Source organism: Chiloscyllium punctatum, chromosome 21, assembly GCF_047496795.1.
Source record: "Chiloscyllium punctatum isolate Juve2018m chromosome 21, sChiPun1.3, whole genome shotgun sequence".
In the NCBI taxonomy this organism is placed as follows: Eukaryota; Metazoa; Chordata; class Chondrichthyes; order Orectolobiformes; family Hemiscylliidae; genus Chiloscyllium; species Chiloscyllium punctatum.
In genome coordinates, this window is record NC_092759.1 from 22889022 (window position 1) to 22909465 (window position 20444).

Consider the following 20444-nt stretch of genomic DNA (forward strand, 5'->3'; position numbering starts at 1 on the left):
CTCATTCCTGATGAAGGGCTTTTGCCCAAAACGTCGATTCTCTTGACCCTTGCACCTGACCTGCTGTACTTTTCCAGCGTCACACTCTAGACTGGGATTATATGTGTTGGAATTTAGAAGAATGAGGGGAGATCGTATGGAAACATATAATATTATGAATGGAATAGAGAAGATAGAAGTAGAGAGGATACTTCCACTGGCAGGTGAAACTAGGACAAGAGGGCATAGCCTCAAGATTAGAGGGAGCAAATTTAGGACTGAATTGAGAAGGAACTTCTTCACCCAGAGGGTTGTTAATCTATGGAATTCCCTGCCAAGTGAAATATTTGATGTTACTTCAATTAAGCTAACACCGCCCCCATTCCCCCTCCCATTTATCTCTCCACCCCGGGCTCACAAGCTTCTTTCTTGATGAAGGGCTTTTGACCGAAACGTTGATTCTTCTGCCCCTCGGATGTTGCCTGACCTGTTGTGTTTTTCCAACACCACATCCTTGACTTTGATCTCCAGGATCTGCAGTCCTCAGTTTCTCCTCGGAGATAATCCCAGTCTAGTCAGTCTGTCTCCATACAGATACTGAACATGCATTTCTCCAATGTTGAAACAGATACTCTTGTTTCTTATACGGTAGCGTGGCCGAGCGGTCTAAGGCGCTGGATTAAGGCTCCAGTCTCTTCGGGGGCGTGGGTTCGAATCCCACCGCTGCCAGTGTTGAGTTTTCCTAATGTGAACGTGGATTTCAGAAAAATATATTTTGCGTTCAGTTCGAAGCACAAACTCTTTCTTGGTATAAATAGCAGCTTGTATTATAGCCAGCATGAAAATTATAAACCTACATTAGTTACAAACACGCTATATGCCTGATCGGATACATTGAGCTGAAATTAGCTGCGCCCCATATTTAACGTCAGAGAACATTCAGGTCAAATAATGGGGACACAACCCCTTTCAAGGTATTGTCCGAGCTTGTACCGCTGATCTCAAATATACCAGCAGGAAGTAGGTCCCTCGACCCTACTCGCCCACTGAGGATAATCGCAGTTTTGATTGTCACCTCAAATCCATATCCCTCCATGCCCCTGAATACCTTTCAATGCCTTGTTTAAGAATGTATCCAACTCATCCTTAAAAGTTCAAAGATTCTGCATCCATTCCATTCTAAGGGAAACTCACGACCTCCGAAAGAGGGAGAAAAAAGTCACATTTGTTTTAAATGGTGGACTCCTTATTTTTGACCAGTGACCCCTATGTCTCCGTTCTCCCACAAGTAGAAACATTCTTTGCATATCCGTCTGGTTAATACCCCTCGGGATCTCACATGATTCAATTAAATCGTCTCTTGTCTTCTAAACTCCAGCAGAGAATGTCGAGGGGCCAGTGTTGGGGCTGGGGTGGACAAGGTTAGAGGCCACTCGGTACCAGGTTATAGTTCAACAGGTTTATGTGAAATCACAAGCTTTAAGAAGAGCTGCTTCTTCGTCACCTGACTTCTGACTTTGGACCCATTGATCATAGAGACAAGCTGGAGAAGTACCTACAACCAGTTTGAACAAAAACAGAATTGCTGAAGAATCTCAGCAGGTCTGGCAGCAGGGCGGAAGTGAGGACTGCAAATGCTGGAGATCAGAGTCAAGATCAGAGTGGTGCTGGAAGAGCACAGCAGGTCAGACAGCATCCGAGGAGCTGGAGAATCGACGTTTCGAGCAAAAACCCTTCATTAGGTCTGGCAGCAGAGTTAACTTTTCGAGTTAGTGACTCCAAACGTCAACTTTCCCTTCTCTCCGCAGGTGCTGAGTTCCTCCGGCAATTGCTATTTTTGCTTCTTATCTTAAGCACTCGCAGTTTTTTGTTTTATTTAATACCTTTTATTTGGTCTAGGGCTTAGACAGAAATCGACAAACAGGAAGTATTGAAAATGTGTTGCTGGCAATGCACGGCAGGTCAGGCAGCATCCAGGGAGCAGGAGAATCGACGTTTCGGGCATGAGCCCTTCTTCAGGAATCCCCGAAACGTCGATTCTCCTGTTCCTTGGATGCTGCCTGATCTGCTGCACTTTTCCAGCAACCCTTTTTCAGCTCTGATCTCCAGCATCTGCAGTCCTCACTTTCTCCAAGCAGGAAGTATTGTTGACCTGTAAGTTGCCACTGGGGAGTCACTAGGATGAAGATCCAGGCCGATCTCGACAACTTGGAAATCATTCCAGCACCACTGTCGCTGCCCCAGCAGAGAGCAGCAAATTCAGATCGGAACAGGGGGTTACAAACCAGTAGTTCATTGACAGCTAAGGAAGCCGTTTCAGTAACTAATTTTAGTTTCAATGGAAGTAAAATGAATACGACACAGTGTCTCTCGCAAAAGTGATACAAATAATAAACTTCAGTTCTAAGCTGCAGAACAACAGTAATTGCAGAAAATGCCGGCTGGCAGCGGTGGGATTCGAACCCACGCCTCCGAAGAGACTGGAGCCTAAATCCAGCGCCTTAGACCGCTCGGCCACGCTACCACTACAACCGCCTTATGGCAGTATACATCACAGTATTCAGTTGTTCATCTTGAAATGGGTTTATAGTTCAATTCGTTGGTTTAATTGTAATTGTCAGAATGTGATTTGTGCTCCACTTATGTTTGCCTCCATTATCTGGCCTGGATTCAGCGACTAACTCATTTCCTCACTTCGTCAGCTTGTCTTCTGTTCTGCCTTACTGTCCACATCTGCTGGTCTACCTATCATTTTAATCTCCCCCACCCCCCCAACCCCCACAGCCACTCTGTGTGTGTCTCTCTCTCTCTGGGCTCTGTCTCCACCTCTCCGCTCACTTCTTCCCTCCCCCTTCTCCTCCGAAATCACCCCACTCCCAACTTCAGCTTCAGTATAAAGACAATTTTTTCGTATTTAATAACAGTTCGGACGAACAGTTTGAGTTCCTTCAGTATTACCTGATTTTGTTTCAGATCTCCAGCATCCGCAGTTCTTTTCTTTGTTGATATTATTTTATATTCTACTTTTCGCTTGAGGAAAATTCAGATAATTGAATCAAAGAGCAGGTGGAACACAGGAGGCCATTCAGCCTGTAGTGAGCGTACTGGCTCTCTACAATGGCGATTCGCCTAACCTTACACCTTACAAGTAGTTTTAATCAGCTAATTCCCATTGAAGAAACTCGATTGAATCCTGCCTCTACCGCACTCTCAGGAAATACCAACAAGGAACCAGCGGAGGTCATTCGGCCCATTCGAGACTACACCGCCATTCAATAACATCATAGGTGATCTAATTTCACTCTCAACTCTTCTATTCTGCATAATTCCTGACAATCCTTTTTGTCCTTGGTAATTAAGAGTCTATCTACTTCTGCTAACTTACAAAACCTGTGGGAAATTATTCAACCTCTGCCAACTTCAACCCTAAACCAAAGTTACCCCTACCCAGTGTCATGGATATGCAGTTGCAATGAAGCTTGTGTATGTCAATCTCAGAGACCTTACTCCAGCCATCCATAGCACCTTTACCAGGCATGTGAGAGCATGGGTCTCACTTTGAATATCCTCAAGATGAAAGTCCTTCATCAACCTGGTCTGGCATTGTGAAGTAAATCCCCAACCATCAAGGTCCACAGGGAGGCCTTAGAGAATGTTGACCACTCCCAGTGCCTCAGTAATATCCTGTTGTCCAAAGCAGCTATTAATGAAGACATTCAGCACCACCTCCAGTGTGATAGTGCAGCCTTCATCCCCCTGAGGAAAATGATGTTTGAGGGCAATAATATCAGATTCTCCGTGATTCCCACCCTGCTATAGGCTCTGAGATGTGAGCTGTCTACAATAGACACTTCAAGGTGCTGGAGCAGTATAACCAATGCTGCCATTGCAAGATCCTGTTAATTCACTGGGAAGACAGATGAACCAACACCTTCGCCCTTGACCAGACTAACATCCTCAGCATTGAGGCACTGACATGCCTTGATAGCTGTGACAGGCTGGGCATGTCTTCTGCATGACCAACAGGAGACTCATAAGCCTCATTCCTGATGAAAGGCTTATGCCTGAAACATTGGATACTGCCTGACCTGCTGTGCTTTTCCAATACCACATTCTCAACAGGAGACTCCCCAATCAAGTGATACATTCCCAGCTTTTAAATGGCAGGCAAGTCCCAGATTGACAGAGTGATATCCTCAAGGCCTCACTGTCAAACTGCAGAATTCTCAAAGACACCTGGGAATCAGTGGCCTAAGATTGTCCAAAGTGGAGAATGAAGCATCCGGAAAGGCACAAGCACCTCTACATTTGCCGTTAGGGAAAACAGGGGGAAGCCACGGGGAAACCGCGAAAGGAGCACCTTGCCACACCAACACTCAACTCACCCAGCCCATGGCCACCACCTGTCCCTTCGGTCTGTGCATCCACCTACAGACTCACCCTGCAAGTGGAAGAGAATCAACCTCATCTGTGAGAGACCAACGATGATGATGATCTCGGCCTTAAAAAATACTTAATGATTTTGCATCCACTATCTTTTGGGGAAGAGAATTCCAAAGAGTCTCCAGAGAGAAAAAAAATTGTTTCCACATCTCTGACTGACTGAACTAGGCTCCCTCTTATTGATGAACAATGACCTCTAGTTCTGGATAAGATAAGGATAAATTCCTTTACCAAGAGCTTGTGGAATTATCTGACAAGGAAAGTATTGAGCCCAAAACATAAAACATTTTCAAGAAAGATTTAGATATAGTTTAAGGTGAAAAGAACCAAAAGATATAGTGCAAGAGTTACAACAGAGGGAAAGGCAATTATGATGTGATTAGGCAAGATTTACGATGCATAGGATAGAGAAGGAAACTTCAGGGGATGGGCACAATTGAAACGTGGTGTTATTCAAGGAATAGCTACTACAGGCAAGGAGGAACTGGTCGAGCGAGGGAGCGGTGCTTTACTAAAGAAGTTGAATCTCTTGTCAAGTGAAATTAAAACGCTTATGTTAAGATGAGGTGTGAAGGCTCAGTTAGGGTGCTTGAGAGTTACAAGTTACTCATGAAAGATCTAAAGCAAGATCTAAGAAGGGCCAGGAGAGGACATGAGAAGTCGTTAGCAGGTAGGATCAAGGAAAACCCTAAAGCTTTCTATAAGAATATCAGGAATAAAAGAATGACCAGAGAAAGATTAGGGCCAATCATGGATAGTCGTGGGAAGTGGTGTGTGGAGTCAGAGGAGATAGAAGCGCTAAATGAATATTTTTCATCAATATTTACATTAGAAAAAGACAATGTTGTTGAGGAGAATACTGAGACATAGGCTACTAGACTAGATGGGATTAAGGTTCACAAAGAGGAGGTGTTAGCAATTCTGGAAAGTGTGAAAATAGTTAAATCCCCTGGGCTGAATGGGATTTATCCTAGGATTCTCTGGAAAGCCAGAGAGGAGATTGCAGACCCTTTGGCTTTGATCTTTATGTCATCATTGTCTAGACAGCAAATGTTGTCTCCTTGTTCAAGAGGGGAGTAGAGACAATCCTGGTAATTAGAGACTAGGGAGCCTTACTTCGGTTGTGGGTAAAGTGTTGGAAAAGGCTAGAAGAGAAAGATTTATAATCATCGAGAAAGGAATAATTTGATTGGGGATAGTCAACATGGTTTTGTGAAAGGTAGGCCGTGGCTAGCAAACCTGATTGAATTCTTTGAGGAGGTGACAACACTGGTAGATGAGGGTAAAGTGGTTGATGTGGTGTATATGGATTTCAGTAAGGCATTTGATAAAGTTCCCCACAATATACTATTGCACAAAATACAGAGGCATGGGATTGAAGGTAATTTAATAGTTTGGATCAGAAATTGGCAAGCTGAAAGAAGACAGAAAATTGTGGTGGACAGGAAATGTTCATCCTGGAGTTCAGTTACTAGTGGTATATCACAAGGATCTGTTTTGGGGTCACTGCTGTTTGTCATTTTTATAAATGACCTGGATGAGGGTGTAAAAGGATGGGTTAGTAAATTTGTGGGTGACACTAAAGTCAGTGGAGTTGTGGGTAGTGTTGAAGAATGTTGCAGGTTACAGATGGATATAAAAAAGTTGCAGAGCTGGGCTGAGAGGTGACAAATGGAGTTTAATGCGGAAAAGTGTGAGGTGATTTATTTTTGAAAGAGTAACAGGAATAAAGAGTACTGGGCTAATGGTAAGATTCTTGGTAGTGTAAATGAACAGAGAGATCTCGGTGGCCATGTACATAGATTCCTGAAAGTTGCCACCCAGGTTGATAGGGTTATTAAGAAGGAACATGGTATGTTAGCTTTTATTGGTAGAGGGATTAAGATTTGGAGCCATGAGGTCATTCTGCATCTGCACTTGAGGTATTGAGTACAGTTCTGGTTTCCACATTATAGAAAGGATAGGAAGCTTTGGAAAGGGTGCAGAGGAGATTTATTAGGATGTTGCCTGGTCCGGAGGGAAGGTCTTATGAGAAAAGGTTGAGGGACTTGAGGTTGTTCTGGTTAGAGAGAAGGAGGTTGAGGGGTGACTTTATTGAGACATATAAAATAATCAGAGGATTAGATAGGGTAGACAGTGAGACCCTTTTTCCACAGATGGTGATGGCTAGCAAGAGGGGTTTAAATTGATGAGTGATAGATATAGGACAGATATCAGAGGTATTTTCTGTACTCAGAGAGTAATAAGGGCATGGAATGTCCTGCCTGCAACAATAGTAGACTTGCCAAGTTTAAGGACATTTAAATTGTCATTGGATAAACATATGGATTAAAATGGAATAGTGTAAGTTAAATGGGCTTCAGATTAGTTCCACTAGTTGGTGCAACATCGAGGGCCAAAGGACCTGTGCTGTGCTATAATGTTCTGTATGGGAAGAAAGCGGGAATAGGACCATGCTTTGGATGATCATATTGAATGGTGGAGCTGGCTCAAAGGGCCAAATTGCCTACTCCTGATCCTAGTTTTGATGTTTTTATATTTCAGCCTCTGGGAGGAAAGAATTGAGGAGGATGTTCACAGTGACCTTCCTCCTAGCAGACATTAAGGACGCCTCTCTGTAGTTACATTTCCTGTAAGTTCTCCAACTGCTGCATTTATGTCTGAGGTCCTTGACTTCTGATTTTGATTTTATTGTCATGTATACTCAAGTACAAAAGTGAAAAGTGTAGGATGTCACCACACAAGACGCCATCTTAGGCACAAATCACTGAGTAGAAAATCTTCAGAACAAGGTAGAAAAAAAAATAAAAGTTAACCATTGCAGTAATTATAGTACAGTGATACCTTCTTAGTTTTGAGTAGAAAATAAAGAAATAAAGCTGAAAGTTCAAACATTATAATCTTTCTTAAGTGCTTAGCTATAGTGGGATCACACTTTGAGGTAACATCTCAAGATCAGAAGTACATGCTGAGGCTTTGCCAGGTAGAGAGACCATTATGTACTGCCAAAAGATCACTCTGTAGGGCTGAGAGATTGCCAGGCTGGGCACAAAGAGTTTACCATGTCAGGCCAAGACACCACAAAGCCCAATGGCACAGGCTGTGGATTCTGGAGCTGAGTGCATTGCCACCTCATTGGCTGTCAGAGCAGATGCCTTCCTTCTTTCAGATGAGCGAGATGAGATAATGTATTAATATCTAGGGAACTTTGCTGGATTTCAGTGAAGATTCCATCTCCACTGGTAGCCTAGTTAGTTCTTAGCTGTTGCAAAGTCACAAATTTTTTTAAATTTGTGTTATTTCTTTAGTGCCTTCATCCAAAATACTTATATGAATTGAAAAGAGTTGAGGCCCTAGCACTGATCTCTGTGGCACACTATTTGTTACATTATGGAGGAGAAAGTGAGGACTGCAGATGTTGGAGATCAGAGCTGAAAAATGTGTTGCTGGAAAAGTGCAGCAGGTCAGGCAGCATCCAAGGAGCAGGAGAATCGACGTTTCGGGCATGAGCCCTTCTTCCTGAAAAAGGGCTTATGCCTGAAACGTCGATTCTCCTGCTCCTTGGATGCTGCCTATCTGCTGTGCTTTTCCACCACACATTTTTCAGCTCATTTGTTATATTATGCTAACAAGAAAATGACCAATAAAGTTTAATTGATTTCAGCCAGCCAGTCTTCTATCTATGCCAATACATTATCCCATGAAAGACACTCATGGGATGTGAACCAGCATGTAACAGTCATTCTTGAGAAAGTGGTGGCCAGCTGTTTTCTTAAACAGCTGCACTCCAATTGGTGTAGGTAGATCAACAATGCCACTAGGAAGGGAATTTTGATCCATGTGCATGAATAACATTAAGCTTTGGTCTACTGGCCAACATTTCAAAATTTGCAGATGATATAAAACTTAGAAGTATTAGGAAATGTGAAGAGGACAGTGTGGAACATAGACAAGTTGGCAGAGTGGTCAGACAGGTGACAGATTAAGCATAGAAATGTGAAGTAATTAATTTTGGTTGAAAAAACAAAGTTAGACAATATAAAATAAAGGATATCGTTGTACAGGAGTCACCATACCACCCCAGGTGCAGCATACACAATAATGCCCATGGGGTGGTATGGTGACTCAGTGGTTAGTCCTGCTGTCTCACAGTACCAGAGACCTGGGTTTGATTCCAGCCTCAGGTGACTGTCTGTTTGGAGTTGGCACGTTCTCCCCGTGTCTGTGTGGGTTTCCTGCAGGTGCTCCGGTTTCCTCCCACAATCCGGTGATGTGCAGGTTAGGGTGAATTGGCCATGCTAAATTGCCCATAGTATTCAGGGATGTGTAGGTTAGGTGCATTACTCAGGGGTAAATGTAGGGGAATGGATCTGGATGGGTTACTCTTCAGAGGGTCGGTGTGGATTTATTGGGCCAAAGGCCCTGTTTCTACACTGTAGGGAATTCTATGAACTGAGAGGGTACTAAGTTTGGAGGAAGTGAGAGACTTTGGAGTGAATGTCCAAAGAATCCTCAAGGGAGAATGAAATGTTAATAATGTGGTTAAAAGTTACATTGAATAATTACCTTTCTCAGCAAAGGTTTGGAATATAAAAAAGCAAAGCGGCTTCACAGATGTTATTTAGTCCACAACTTGAATATTGTATGCAGTTCTGGCCATCTCATAAAGTAAAGGATATCATTACTCCAAATAGGCCACAGGAAAGACTTGGAAGGATGTTACCAGGACCAGTACAATGCAACAATGAGGAAAGCTTTGAAAGGCAGGGGTGTTCGCCTTGGAAGAGAAGGGAAGTTTAATAAAAAGATTCAAGGTTGTGGGGGGCCTGGACAGAGGGCATTTACCTCAGTTTGGCCTGTGTTTAAAGTGATTGATGGAAAGAGTTGAGGGAAGACAGGGTTGGATTCATCTCCAGGCTCCACACTTTCAGAGGGATGTGAAAGCATTAGAGAAAGTACAGAAAAATATTCATTTCTCAGAGAGAAGACTGAGAGGAGATTTGACAGGAGTTTTCAAAATAAGGAGGGGTCTGGGCAGAGTAGTCAAAGAGAAACTGTTCTCACTGGTGAAAGGATCCCGAACGAAAACATAAAGAGATAGAAATTAGTAAAGGAAACAAAAGTAATATAATAAAAAGTGTTTTTCTTTCAGGCATGGAATGGTACGGGTGTGGAATGTGCTCTGTGAGATAGTGTAGGGGGCAGTTTCATGAGACAGTTATTGGAAGAGGAGGAAGGTCAGCAGGGTCACAGTGGGGAGGAGATTCTGGGCGAGTGACTCTATAAAGGCTCATTTGGAGAAGCCAGTGAGAATATGATGGACCGAATGGCCTCCTTTCATGCCGCGATAATTATGTTATATTTCAATTTCTATTATTCTAATCTGGTTTGAGAAGTTTCACCCCTGTGCCCTCGTAATTTCTGCTCTTTAAGGCGCCTTGTTCCGATGTCCTCACAGAAATGTTGCTCCTCAGTTAGCGGATTTCAGTAACATCTCAGAAAAGTTAAAGATGGGACTTCAAGTATTTAAGATAATTTGCAAATTGTAATAAAATATTTACTTATTCACCAAAAGATATTCTAAAAGCTGTATAATGGGGGAAATAGGCTGCTACTGTAAGACGAGGTGGCCGAGTGGTTAAGGCGATGGACTGCTAATCCATTGTGCTCTGCACGCGTGGGTTCGAATCCCATCCTCGTCGTGTACCTTTTAAAGCAGACCTTTGCAGAAGGACCCTCAGAGTGTAACTGGTCCTTGTGGCGAGCTGATTATTAGATTGATTTCAATACCCAGCCCAACCGCTTGCTTCCCTGTCCCGTGAAGGGCCCTGACCTTCTTGATCTTACCATGATGTCTGACTTTCCAGCTCCACATTTGTTTTGTATTTGTTAATAGCTCAACAGCGATACATTTAATGGGACAAAAAATATATATTGTTGAAATAAATTTTAATGTTTCAAATCGAGATGTTATGTAGCCTTCCACAAAAGCTGTTACTTTGCAAAAAGGGAAAAGGCTCTCTGTCTGAAGCTGGCGACTGACTGACACTTTAGGGGAATTGGTGCAATTCTGATGGACAAAGTTAAAAATCACACACCAGGTTTATTTGGAAATACAATCTTCCGGAGCGCTGCTTCTTCATCAGGTAGCTCGCTTCTTCCAAGTAAACCTGTTGGCCTATAATCTGGTGTTGTCTGATTTTTAACTTTGTCTACCCCAGTCCAACACTGGCACCTCCTCATTCATAACTCTGAAGGCAGATCTCCCAATATCCAACCTGTGACAATGCACGAGAATCTGGAGAAAGAAAAGGAGCAGACGACCAATACCTTCCGGATCTGCCGAGATCGCGGGGTTGCAGACTCTGGTTCAAACCGCAGCTAAACTCTCTCACCTCTGTTGGCTACCTATATCGCATATTTCATCTGCTCCAGTACAAGGTTAGCCTTGAACAGGCCAACTCAGTGAGCACTGCTGTCTCAAAGCGCCAGGACCCCGGGTTCAATTCCTGCCTCAGGCTACTGTGCAGAGTTTGCACATTCTCCCCGTATCTGTGTGGGTTTCCTCCGGGTGCTCCGGTTTCCTCCCACTGTCCGATGATGAGCAGGTTAAGTGAATTGGCCGTGGTAAATTGCCCGAAATGTTAGGTGGATCAATCAGGAGGAAATGTAGGGGAATGGTCTGTGTGGGTCGCTGTGGACTTGTTGGGCCGAAGGGCCTGTTTCCACACTGTGTAGGGAATCTAATCGTAAACTTCTAAAGCAGAGCATCGCCCACATCTTGCAGAACTCAACCGACGCGATTGTTATCTCTAGACGCCATTCTTAAGGAGTCCTACATCTGTGGCTCACCCAGACGCCCTTTTCCTTACCTCCCCTCATCTAGATCTTCCCGAGTCATTTCGACTCTCTCCAGTTCTCAAAAATCTCCCCTTTGATGTTGGGATTGCTTTTTGGCTTCTCCCCTCTCCAGCATCGATCAGCTTTCAATCTACTATTCAGCCACAGCCCGTTATTACGGAGGCAACAGGTTCTGTAGCGTTGATTGCAAGGGTAATTGAACAAAGAGTAGGGAAGTGTTCTCACATCCGTAAAGGGCTTTAGCGAGGCTGCATCTTGAGCTCTGTGTATGGATCTGGTCGCCTTTCTCAAGGAAAAAATCAACTAGGCAAAAGTAAGGACTGCAAACCAGAGTTTAGATTAGAGTGGTGCTGGAAAAGCACAGCAGGTCAGGCAGCATCCGAGAAGCAGGAAAATCGACGTTTCCGCCTTCCGACGTTTCTGATGAAGGCCTTTTGCCCGAAATGCCGATTTTCCTGCTCCTTGAATGCTGCCTTACCTGCTGTGCTTTTCCAGCACCACTCTAATCTAAACCCTTTCTCAAGGAAAAGTACAATTACATTGGAGTAGGTTAGTGTAGGTTCACTCGGCTGACTACTGGGATAACAGCTGTATTCGCAGGAAAGGATCAACAGGTTGGCCTTGGAGCCACTGACATGGGGTAAGAACGAGAAGACCTGACAAATTTGCTTTCTGAAACCTGTCAGTTTTTAAGAAGGGCTTCAAAGGGTGAATGCTGAAAGTGTTCTCATCCCTTGTTCTCATCCCTACTTCACCCAGAGAGTGGTGGCTGTGTGGAATGCTCTGCCCCAGAGGGCAGTGGAGGCCCAGTCTCTGGATTCTTTTAAGAAAGAATTGGATAGAGCTCTTAAAGATAGTGGAGTCAAGGGGTATGGAGATAAGGCTGGAACAGGATACTGATTAGGAATGATCAGCCATGATCATATTGAATGGCGGTGCAGGCTCGAAGGGCAGAATGGCCTACTCCTGCATCTATTGTCTATTGTCTATTGTTGGAGACTAGAACTAGGGGTGCACATCAAAAATCAGGGGATCCTTATTTAAAACAGAGGTGAGGTTGGATTCTATTTCCCTCAGACCATAAGATTTTGGAGCAGAATTAGGCTCAGCCAATTGAGTGTGCTCGGCTATTCTCGATCACATTCTCCTGCCTGCTGCCTGTAACCCTTGAATTAGGAGAAAATAACTGCAAGTTCACGGGAAGCAGAGGTGGGGACTGGGTGGAATAATGGAAATGTCCCTGGGCTCGTAATCCAGAGACGGAAAATAATGAATGGAGCGTCTTTGTGGCCTTGCGTCTTTGCCAAGCTGCCTTAGTTCAAGCCTCACCTGCTACAGATAGATAGAGCTGACAAACTGACAGGGACTACTCTGTAAACATCAGCTCCAAGGGTAGAGATTGTATCTCTGGTAGAACATACCAGATGGCCTCCTTCTTTAGAGACCGCAATTTCCCTTCCCACGTGGTTAAAGATGCCCTCCAACTCATCTCGTCCACATCCCGCACCTCTGCCCTCAGACCCCACCCCTCCAACTAACAAGGACAGAACGCCCCTGGTGCTCACCTTCCACCCTACCAACCTTCGCATAAACCAAATCATCCGCCGACATTTCCGTCACCTCCAAAAAGACCCCACCACCAGGGATATATTTCCCTCCCCACCCCTTTCCGCCTTCGACCGTTCCCTCCGTGACTACCTGGTCAGGTCCACACCCCCTTATGACCCACCCTCCCATTCTGGCACTTCCCCTACCACTGCAGGAACTGTAAAACCTGTGCCCACACCTACTCCCTCACCTCTCTCCAAGGCCCTAAAGGAGCCTTCCACATCCATCAAAGTTTCACCTGCACATCCACTAATATCATTTATTGTATCTGTTGCTCCCGATGTGGTCTCCTCTACATTTGGGGAGACTGGGCGCCTCCTAGCAGAGCACTTTAGGGAACATCTCCGGGACACCCGCACCAATCAACCACACCGCCCCGTGGCCCAACATTTCAACTCCCCCTCCCACTCTGCCGAGGACATGGAGGTCCTGGGCCTCCTTCACCGCTGCTCCCTCACCACCAGACGCCTGGAGGAAGAACGCCTCATCTTCCGCCTCAGAACATTTCAACCCCAGGGCATCAATGTGGACTTCAACAGTTTCCTCATTTCCCCTTCCCCCCACCTCACCCTAGTTCTAAACCTCCAGCTCAGTATCTGTTCCCATAACTTGTCCGGCCTTGTCCTACCTGCCTATCTTCTTTTCCACCTATCCACTCCACCCTCTCCTCCCTAACCTATCACCTTCTTCCCCTCCCCCACTCACCCATTGTACCCTATTCTACTTTCTCCCCACCCCCACCCTCCTCTAGCTTATCTCTCCATGCTTCAGGCTCACTGCCTTTATTCCTGATGAAGGGCTTTTGCCCGAGACGTCGATTCCGAAGCTCCTTGGATGCTGCCTGAACTGCTGTGCTCTTCCAGTACCACTAATCCAGAATCTGGCAGGCAGCAGCTGAGTCAACGCTCTGTTGCTTTCCTGTGTATGGGGTGGGGTTTTGAGGGGGGCGGGGTGAGATGGGGTAGGGAGAGGTGTCGATGGTGAGGTTCTCAGTCCGACAGGACACAATATCATCCAGTTGTTTTAATTAAAACAGAACGACGCACATAAAGATCTTATTAAAATCTTTAATCCAAAATATACACAAGTGAAAAGCGGAACGTACGTAATAACGAGAAATATTAAAGAAAATTTAAACTAATCAAAGCTCCCATCTTAAAATAGTAGATAGGATTTTATTTGTATAAAGCGCAGGATTTAGTGATTTACAAACGTAAGAGGAATGCAATAATGTCAAAAGCAGAAAGGTCCTTCTCTCACCGACCTACGGCCACGGTCTCCAGACACTGTGTGAAACAATCCCTCTCGGTGAATCCTGGTGACCAGGGACTGGTTTGGGCGAAACAATAACTTTCTGGGGGCACTCTAGAAAAGGTGTTGAGTCGGAGTCATGAAGCTCATGATGTTTCGCTGTGAAGTCGCTGGGGTTTGGCATCTGGTGCGAGACTGCGGACCGAGCGGCGAGGAAATGCGAGACATTGCTGGCGGGAGAGTTGCTGGCGACTGCGGGGACAACGGCCATTGGCCTCACGGCGTTGGAGGCGGCGGGACCGACCTCCCAAGCCCCGGAATCTCGCTGTCCTGGTCGGAGAGGATCCAAAGTGGGGCCGGAGGGGCTCGGACACTCCGGCGTTCGGCGGTTACTGTTCTTCTGGGAAGCTCGCTCCAGGAAGACCGCTAGACCCTCCATCAGACCGCTCCGGGACTGCGAGTTGAACCTGGCGCAGCTTCGAACGAAGCTATTTACCTGCAGGAGGCACTCCTTAAAACCAGCCTCGTAGTTCTGCCGTGTGATTTCTGCTCCCTGATGTTCTGTTTAAACACAAGGTCCGTCAGTGATATGCAGGGGCATAGTATGCGTTTGGGGACATCCGAAAATTGTTCCTGAGGACTATACTGAACGCACGATCCTGTACATTTTGGAACTGTACGTTAATATATTTACATTAATGGACGCCCCTTATTAATAGTGTTCCACTTAAACCAATCTATAACCGATTACAATTCCAAATAGGAAATTCCGAGCTCCGGGTACAAATCCCGATCCGGGGCCCCTCTGGGAGGTGGGTTATGATTTTGCGTGTCCCAGCTTTATTTTTGAACAGAAGGTACCGAACCAAAGGCAGGAGGAATCATTGATTATCGATACAACAACTATCAATGCCCAATCTGTGCACACTAAAGGGAAAGACGCGCACGGAAACTGGAATCACCAGCTTCAGCAGCAAAAACAAGGCAGATACCCACCCGGTCCATTCGCAAGCGCCGCGTTTTTCAGATATTGAACCGTCATTTCTAAGATTTCAGCCTTCTCCATTTTACCGTTTCGGAAACTCTGAACAGAAAGAGACAGAAACGGGGTTGGGGAAAGAGAAACGAAACCTGGGTAAAAGTGGAAGGACATGCGAGAGATATCAAGGTATCTTTTTGTTCGGAGCGCCACACACACTTCATACTAATCCCGGGAAATGTCACACTTAAGCCGCGGAAAGGTTCCTTCAACTGTGTCACTTCGCGACAAAAAAGTCCCCTCACCTCGTTCTGGTAATGTGTCAATAAGAAAGATTTCAGTTGGTCCAAACTGCGGTTCATTCGATCGCGTCTCCGTTTTTCCACTAAAGGTTTAAGTAACTGTTGATATAGAATGGAAAGGTTTTTTTTTGTATTGATGTGACCACACTTTGCATCCAGTTTGCCCGCTCCACAGCTCGGAGCTGGGGGCTGTTGCTGCAGCCGGGGGTTGGGGGCTAAAACTGCTCAAATCTTGGAGGAAATGTCCTGACTCCCTCCCAATTGTTTTCTTGCAATAATTTAAATAACACTTCAGTACCAACGAATAACTGTATCCTGGTTCATGCAGCTTTTAATACATATGAAAACAGAACAAAACGGGCTAATGTGGAGCACATTTCGCTTAAGTTCATTGTCAAAACACTTTTACCTTTTTAACCTCTCTAACATCAGACGATTCTGCCGCCATCTTCATCGAGGAGCTTGTCTTGGTGTCTTCGCCGGGGTTAAACATAAAGGAAACCTTAAAGGCTGCCTTTATTTATAGGGGAGGTACCGAGACACGGGAGATTGGGGGACGGGTCATTTGAAATTCGCCCCCCCCTACCCTCCCCACTTGTTCCTGTCTGCATGCATTTGTTTCCGGGGACTCCCGCAGAGCTGTGAAGGAAATGGATCTAACATTGAAATGCAAACTGCAGCGTCACTAAATCGTTTGCTACTTTCCAATCGAAATACAGTATTTGAGAAATGGATTGTAGATTGCAGACCGCATTATACCGCAATTATTAAACATTACTCATGTTTAACGAAAAAATGTTTAATCTATTTGGAGTTTACAAGACTAAGATTTTAATTAATTGAATCCTTTAAACTTTTTTAAAATTTATAAACCAAACAATTCCTCGGTTGGATTTAGAAAATACGGCCTCACAGCACTTAGAATTGTTCAGGGATGTACACAAATGATTGGATTAATATAATAACGATGAAAGGTTTGGAATCCAGCCTTACTTCCCAGTACACTTTACCGAGCCAGGTGTCAGGGTGGGAAACACTGCAATTTGCATACTCGGCTCTGCACGACACTTTCTCAGCTTCACTTCAATGGTGTGTGGGAGTTGTCGGGTGATCAAAGAGTTAAAGTTGAAAGCGAGTTTCGCACACGCTCTGTTTGTTATCTATCTATCTACCTTTAGAATCTGATGATTGGGATAAAGTGGCTGGCTATCACGTTGAGCAGGATAAAGTGCGATGTGATTTGTTTACAGATTTAAAGAGGAAAGTTTGATTGCGTTAATTTAGTGATGCGGTTGTACACTGCTCAGGCAGGTTATTGGGTGTGAAATCTGTATTAGCCATTCTGAATCCTGATGTCAAGGCGCCGGTGTTGGACTGGGGTATACAAAGTTAAAAATCACACAAGACCCAGGTTATAGCCCAACAGATTTATTTGGAAGCACTAGTTTTCGGAGCGCTGCTCCTTATGAAGTGCTCCACGTGATGGAGGAGCAGCGCTCCAAAAGCTAGTGCTTCCAAATAAACCTGTTGGACTATAAAGTGGTGTTATGTGAGTTGTAATTCTGAATCCTCTACGACTGATCGGCACTGAATAAATATTAAGCCGCTGGAACTAGCCTCAGGGGATGCAGGTGATAGGTTCTTGGTCACAGAATCCTGGAGTGTTTTCGAAGCTGAAAGTCACAAGGAGGTGACAACTTGTGCCGACCACACGCTCGTTTGATGCGACCGCCGTCTCTGGAATCAGAACAAAAGGCTGAGTGTTTATGTCCCGTGTCTCCTCTTCATTTGGTACTTTCAATTCTCTGTCCAGATATTATCATCCCAAAGATTATGCCGCACAGTCAGACCTCCAGTCCAAACATCCTTCACAGTCAAACGTCCAGTTACAGTCCCGATATCCTACACTGTCACGGATACAATGCAGATACACTGCACATAGTAACTGTACACATTTCCTGTACAGAGTTACAGTACAGATATTCTGCACAGTTACAGTGCAGATTTCCTGCAGAGTTACAGTACATATTTCCTGCACAGTTACAGTACAGATATTCTGCACAGTTACAGTGCAGATTTCCTGCAGAGTTACAGTACATATTTCCTGCACAGTTACAGTACAGATATTCTGCACAGAGTTACTGTAACAGATACTCTGCACAGAGTTACAGTACAGATTTCCTGCACAGAGTTACAGTACAGATTTCCTGCAGAGTTACAGTACAGATTTCCTGCACAGAATTACAGTACAGATTCCCTGCACAGAGTTACAGTACAAACTTTCTGCACAGTTGCTGTAACAGATATTCTGCACAGAGTTACTGGATGGATATCCTGCACAGAGTTACTGTACAGATTTCCTGCAGAGTTGCAGTACAGATAGCCTGCACAGAGTTACAGTGCAAATTTCCTGTACATATTTACTGTACAGATGTCCTGCACAGAGTTACTGGATGGATATCCTGCACAGAGTTACAGTACAGATTTCCTGCACAGAGTTACTGTACAGATATCCTCCACAGAGTTACTGTACAGATATTCTGCACAGAGTTACTGGATGGATATCCTCCACAGAGTTACTGTACAGATATCCTGCACAGAGTTACTGAATGGATATCCTGCACAGAGTTACAGTACAGATTTCCTGCACAGAGTTACTGTACAGATATCCTCCACAGAGTTACTGTACAGATATCCTGCACAGAGTTACTGGATGGATATCCTCCACAGAGTTACTGTACAGATATCCTCCACAGAGTTACAGTACAGATTTCCTGCACAACCTGTGTTACAGTACAGATATCTTGCACAGCCAGAACTGCAGTGAGATACCCTGCACAACTAGACTTACGATGCAGGTTCCTGACCAGTCAGAATGACTATGCAGTTATCTTGCACAGCCAGACCACTGTCAGGTAATTCACACAACCAGGTTGATTGTGTAAGAATTCTATACAGCCTGACTGTTGACTCTCTACTATGCTGAACTGGAGGTCATTTGGGAAAAGGGGAAATTTGATCCGGTTGGGCTGATTCCTGAGTAGAGTGTAAAACTCATTTGGAAGAATGCTCCAATGTTGGAACTCTGAAGCAAGCACCAAAATGTTACTTGTCTGGTGGTGAGAAACGCCCTTCCCATTCAATCCTTCCTATATACCCACTTCCTACAGTGATTGAAGTCACCTTAAAGATCCCATCAACTTGACCTTTCCCCCATCTGAGTTATTGTAATCCTCAGGTAAAACTCAACACCAGTCGTTCTCTCTCGCTAATGGGAGAGCAGTCCTTTGGGATGAATGTGGTTATTGGATGAAAGTAAATCTACAATTCCTCACCACATGAGGAATCACTTGGATATGAAAATGTAAATACAACTCGGCTAACTCTGCTCTTAAAGCAGTTGCACTGGATTCAAAACATTGAGCATTTTTTGAGCATTCTCTATTTTAGATTGGGACCCAGAGTACCACTTTTCTGCATATTGCCCTTGAGGGAGCTTTGGTAGGGAGGTGACTGTTGCAAACCTCCTCTTGGAATATGCCTTTGTAAAGAAGATCTAGAAAGAAATGAATTGGCTTTTTGGTGAGGTTCATTCTGTGTAGCTCCATGCCAAGGACTCTGAGACCTATCAATTGCTCCCTGAGGCACATACTTAGACAAACATCAACTGCAGTGGTCAGCCATTAACCTAGTGAAAGACCATCTTCATTCTGTCTGAAATCTTGCTGTGCAAAGGGTGGTCCTTCACTGAGGATGTTGACCAGCTTATTAAAGTATCCTCTATACAACACGCTGCACTGTGAGGTGCCTTGGTACCTTTTGAACTGCTGATTTACACCATACATTCCTCATAATCCACACAGCACAAATGGTATGATAGTTCCAAGCCTCTTGATACACAATGCCTGAAGGCCTTGGACAGTGACCTGTGACAGTGCAGAAGCTGTGCAATCTTCATTGTAAGAACAGTGAAACACTCAACAGGGTCAATGTACTGCATTTACTGAAAGTGCTCTCTCTCATATCATGTGAACAGCTAGGCATGGATTACACTGTGACTCTCTTTAACGAGTTATATGTAAAAAAGCCATTTTTGGAAGAATACACCTCATTGTTTGATTGGCCCCATGTCTGTTCCTGACTGTTTAACTGTCCATCACCAGAAAATTTGTAAATGCAGTTAACCTAATTGTGAGGCTTGAAGAGAGACAGTGAATACTGTCTTTACCTTACACTTTGGTAATTCAGTACTCAACATGACAATGTCAGGTCTGTAAAAGTAAAAGAAGATTTAAGCATAGAATTGAAAAAGATATTGATAATTTGTTCTCAAAGTTAAATTTCAACCAATTACTAGGAATTGATGAACGAATGTGATTATTGGATGAAAGTAAATGGAAGTAAATCTACAATTCCTCACCACATGACATATATCACTTGGATATGAAAATATAAATGCAACTCATTTATCTCTGCTCTGAAAGCAGTCATACTGGATTCAAAACATTGAGCATTCTCGAGGATTTTTTGAGCATTCTCTATTTTAGTTTTAGCTATACCTGCATTGGATCAAAAATGATTCCCAGGGATTTAATTCAGTTTCACAATTATACATAGTCTGAGTAACTGATCCCTTGACCCCTGCACACCCCAAACAGGAGGTGAATGTTTCCATTGCCCATCTCCTCTTCTTTTTTGTAGTTTTTGGGAGAATGATCAATACTGAGGGGTTTTAAGAGTTAGGATCAACAAAAGGAGTTTTTAAAAATAGTCAATGACCCTGTCTTAGTGATCTCTGAGGAAGAGAATTCAACAGATTCATTGTCGTCTGAGAAAATTAATCTCCTCACCTACTAATGGGAGACCTCTTATGTTAAGATTATGGTTCCCCAGATCTCTCCCACAAGTAGAATCCACATCTTCAACATCCATCCTATAAAATTCTCTCAGGATTTTTCTGTTTGAATAAGATCACCTCTCAGTTTTCTTAATGGCAATGGGTACAGGCCAAAGTTCTCCAA

At 44.2% G+C, this 20444-nt stretch overlaps 1 protein-coding gene and 3 non-coding genes across 4 annotated transcripts; 2 read left to right on the plus strand and 2 right to left on the minus strand.

The window, feature by feature from the left end:
- Positions 1-626: 626 nt before the first annotated feature.
- Positions 627-708, plus strand: trnal-aag (transfer RNA leucine (anticodon AAG)). Its single transcript has one exon. It is a non-coding gene; the product is annotated as a tRNA-Leu (tRNA).
- A 1713-nt stretch (positions 709-2421) lies between these two features.
- Positions 2422-2503, minus strand: trnal-uag (transfer RNA leucine (anticodon UAG)). The gene has a single exon. It is a non-coding gene; the product is annotated as a tRNA-Leu (tRNA).
- A 7539-nt stretch (positions 2504-10042) lies between these two features.
- On the plus strand, positions 10043-10124 carry trnas-gcu (transfer RNA serine (anticodon GCU)). The gene has a single exon. It is a non-coding gene; the product is annotated as a tRNA-Ser (tRNA).
- A 3878-nt stretch (positions 10125-14002) lies between these two features.
- Positions 14003-16010, minus strand: LOC140492388 (transcription factor HES-5-like). Its single transcript, XM_072591305.1, has 4 exons — positions 15833-16010; positions 15427-15522; positions 15139-15226; positions 14003-14703 (listed from the first exon to the last, which is right to left on the minus strand). The coding sequence occupies exons 1-4, from the start codon at positions 15914-15916 to the stop codon at positions 14156-14158; spliced, it is 816 nt and encodes a 271-aa protein (XP_072447406.1). The 5' UTR covers positions 15917-16010; the 3' UTR covers positions 14003-14155.
- Positions 16011-20444: the final 4434 nt, after the last annotated feature.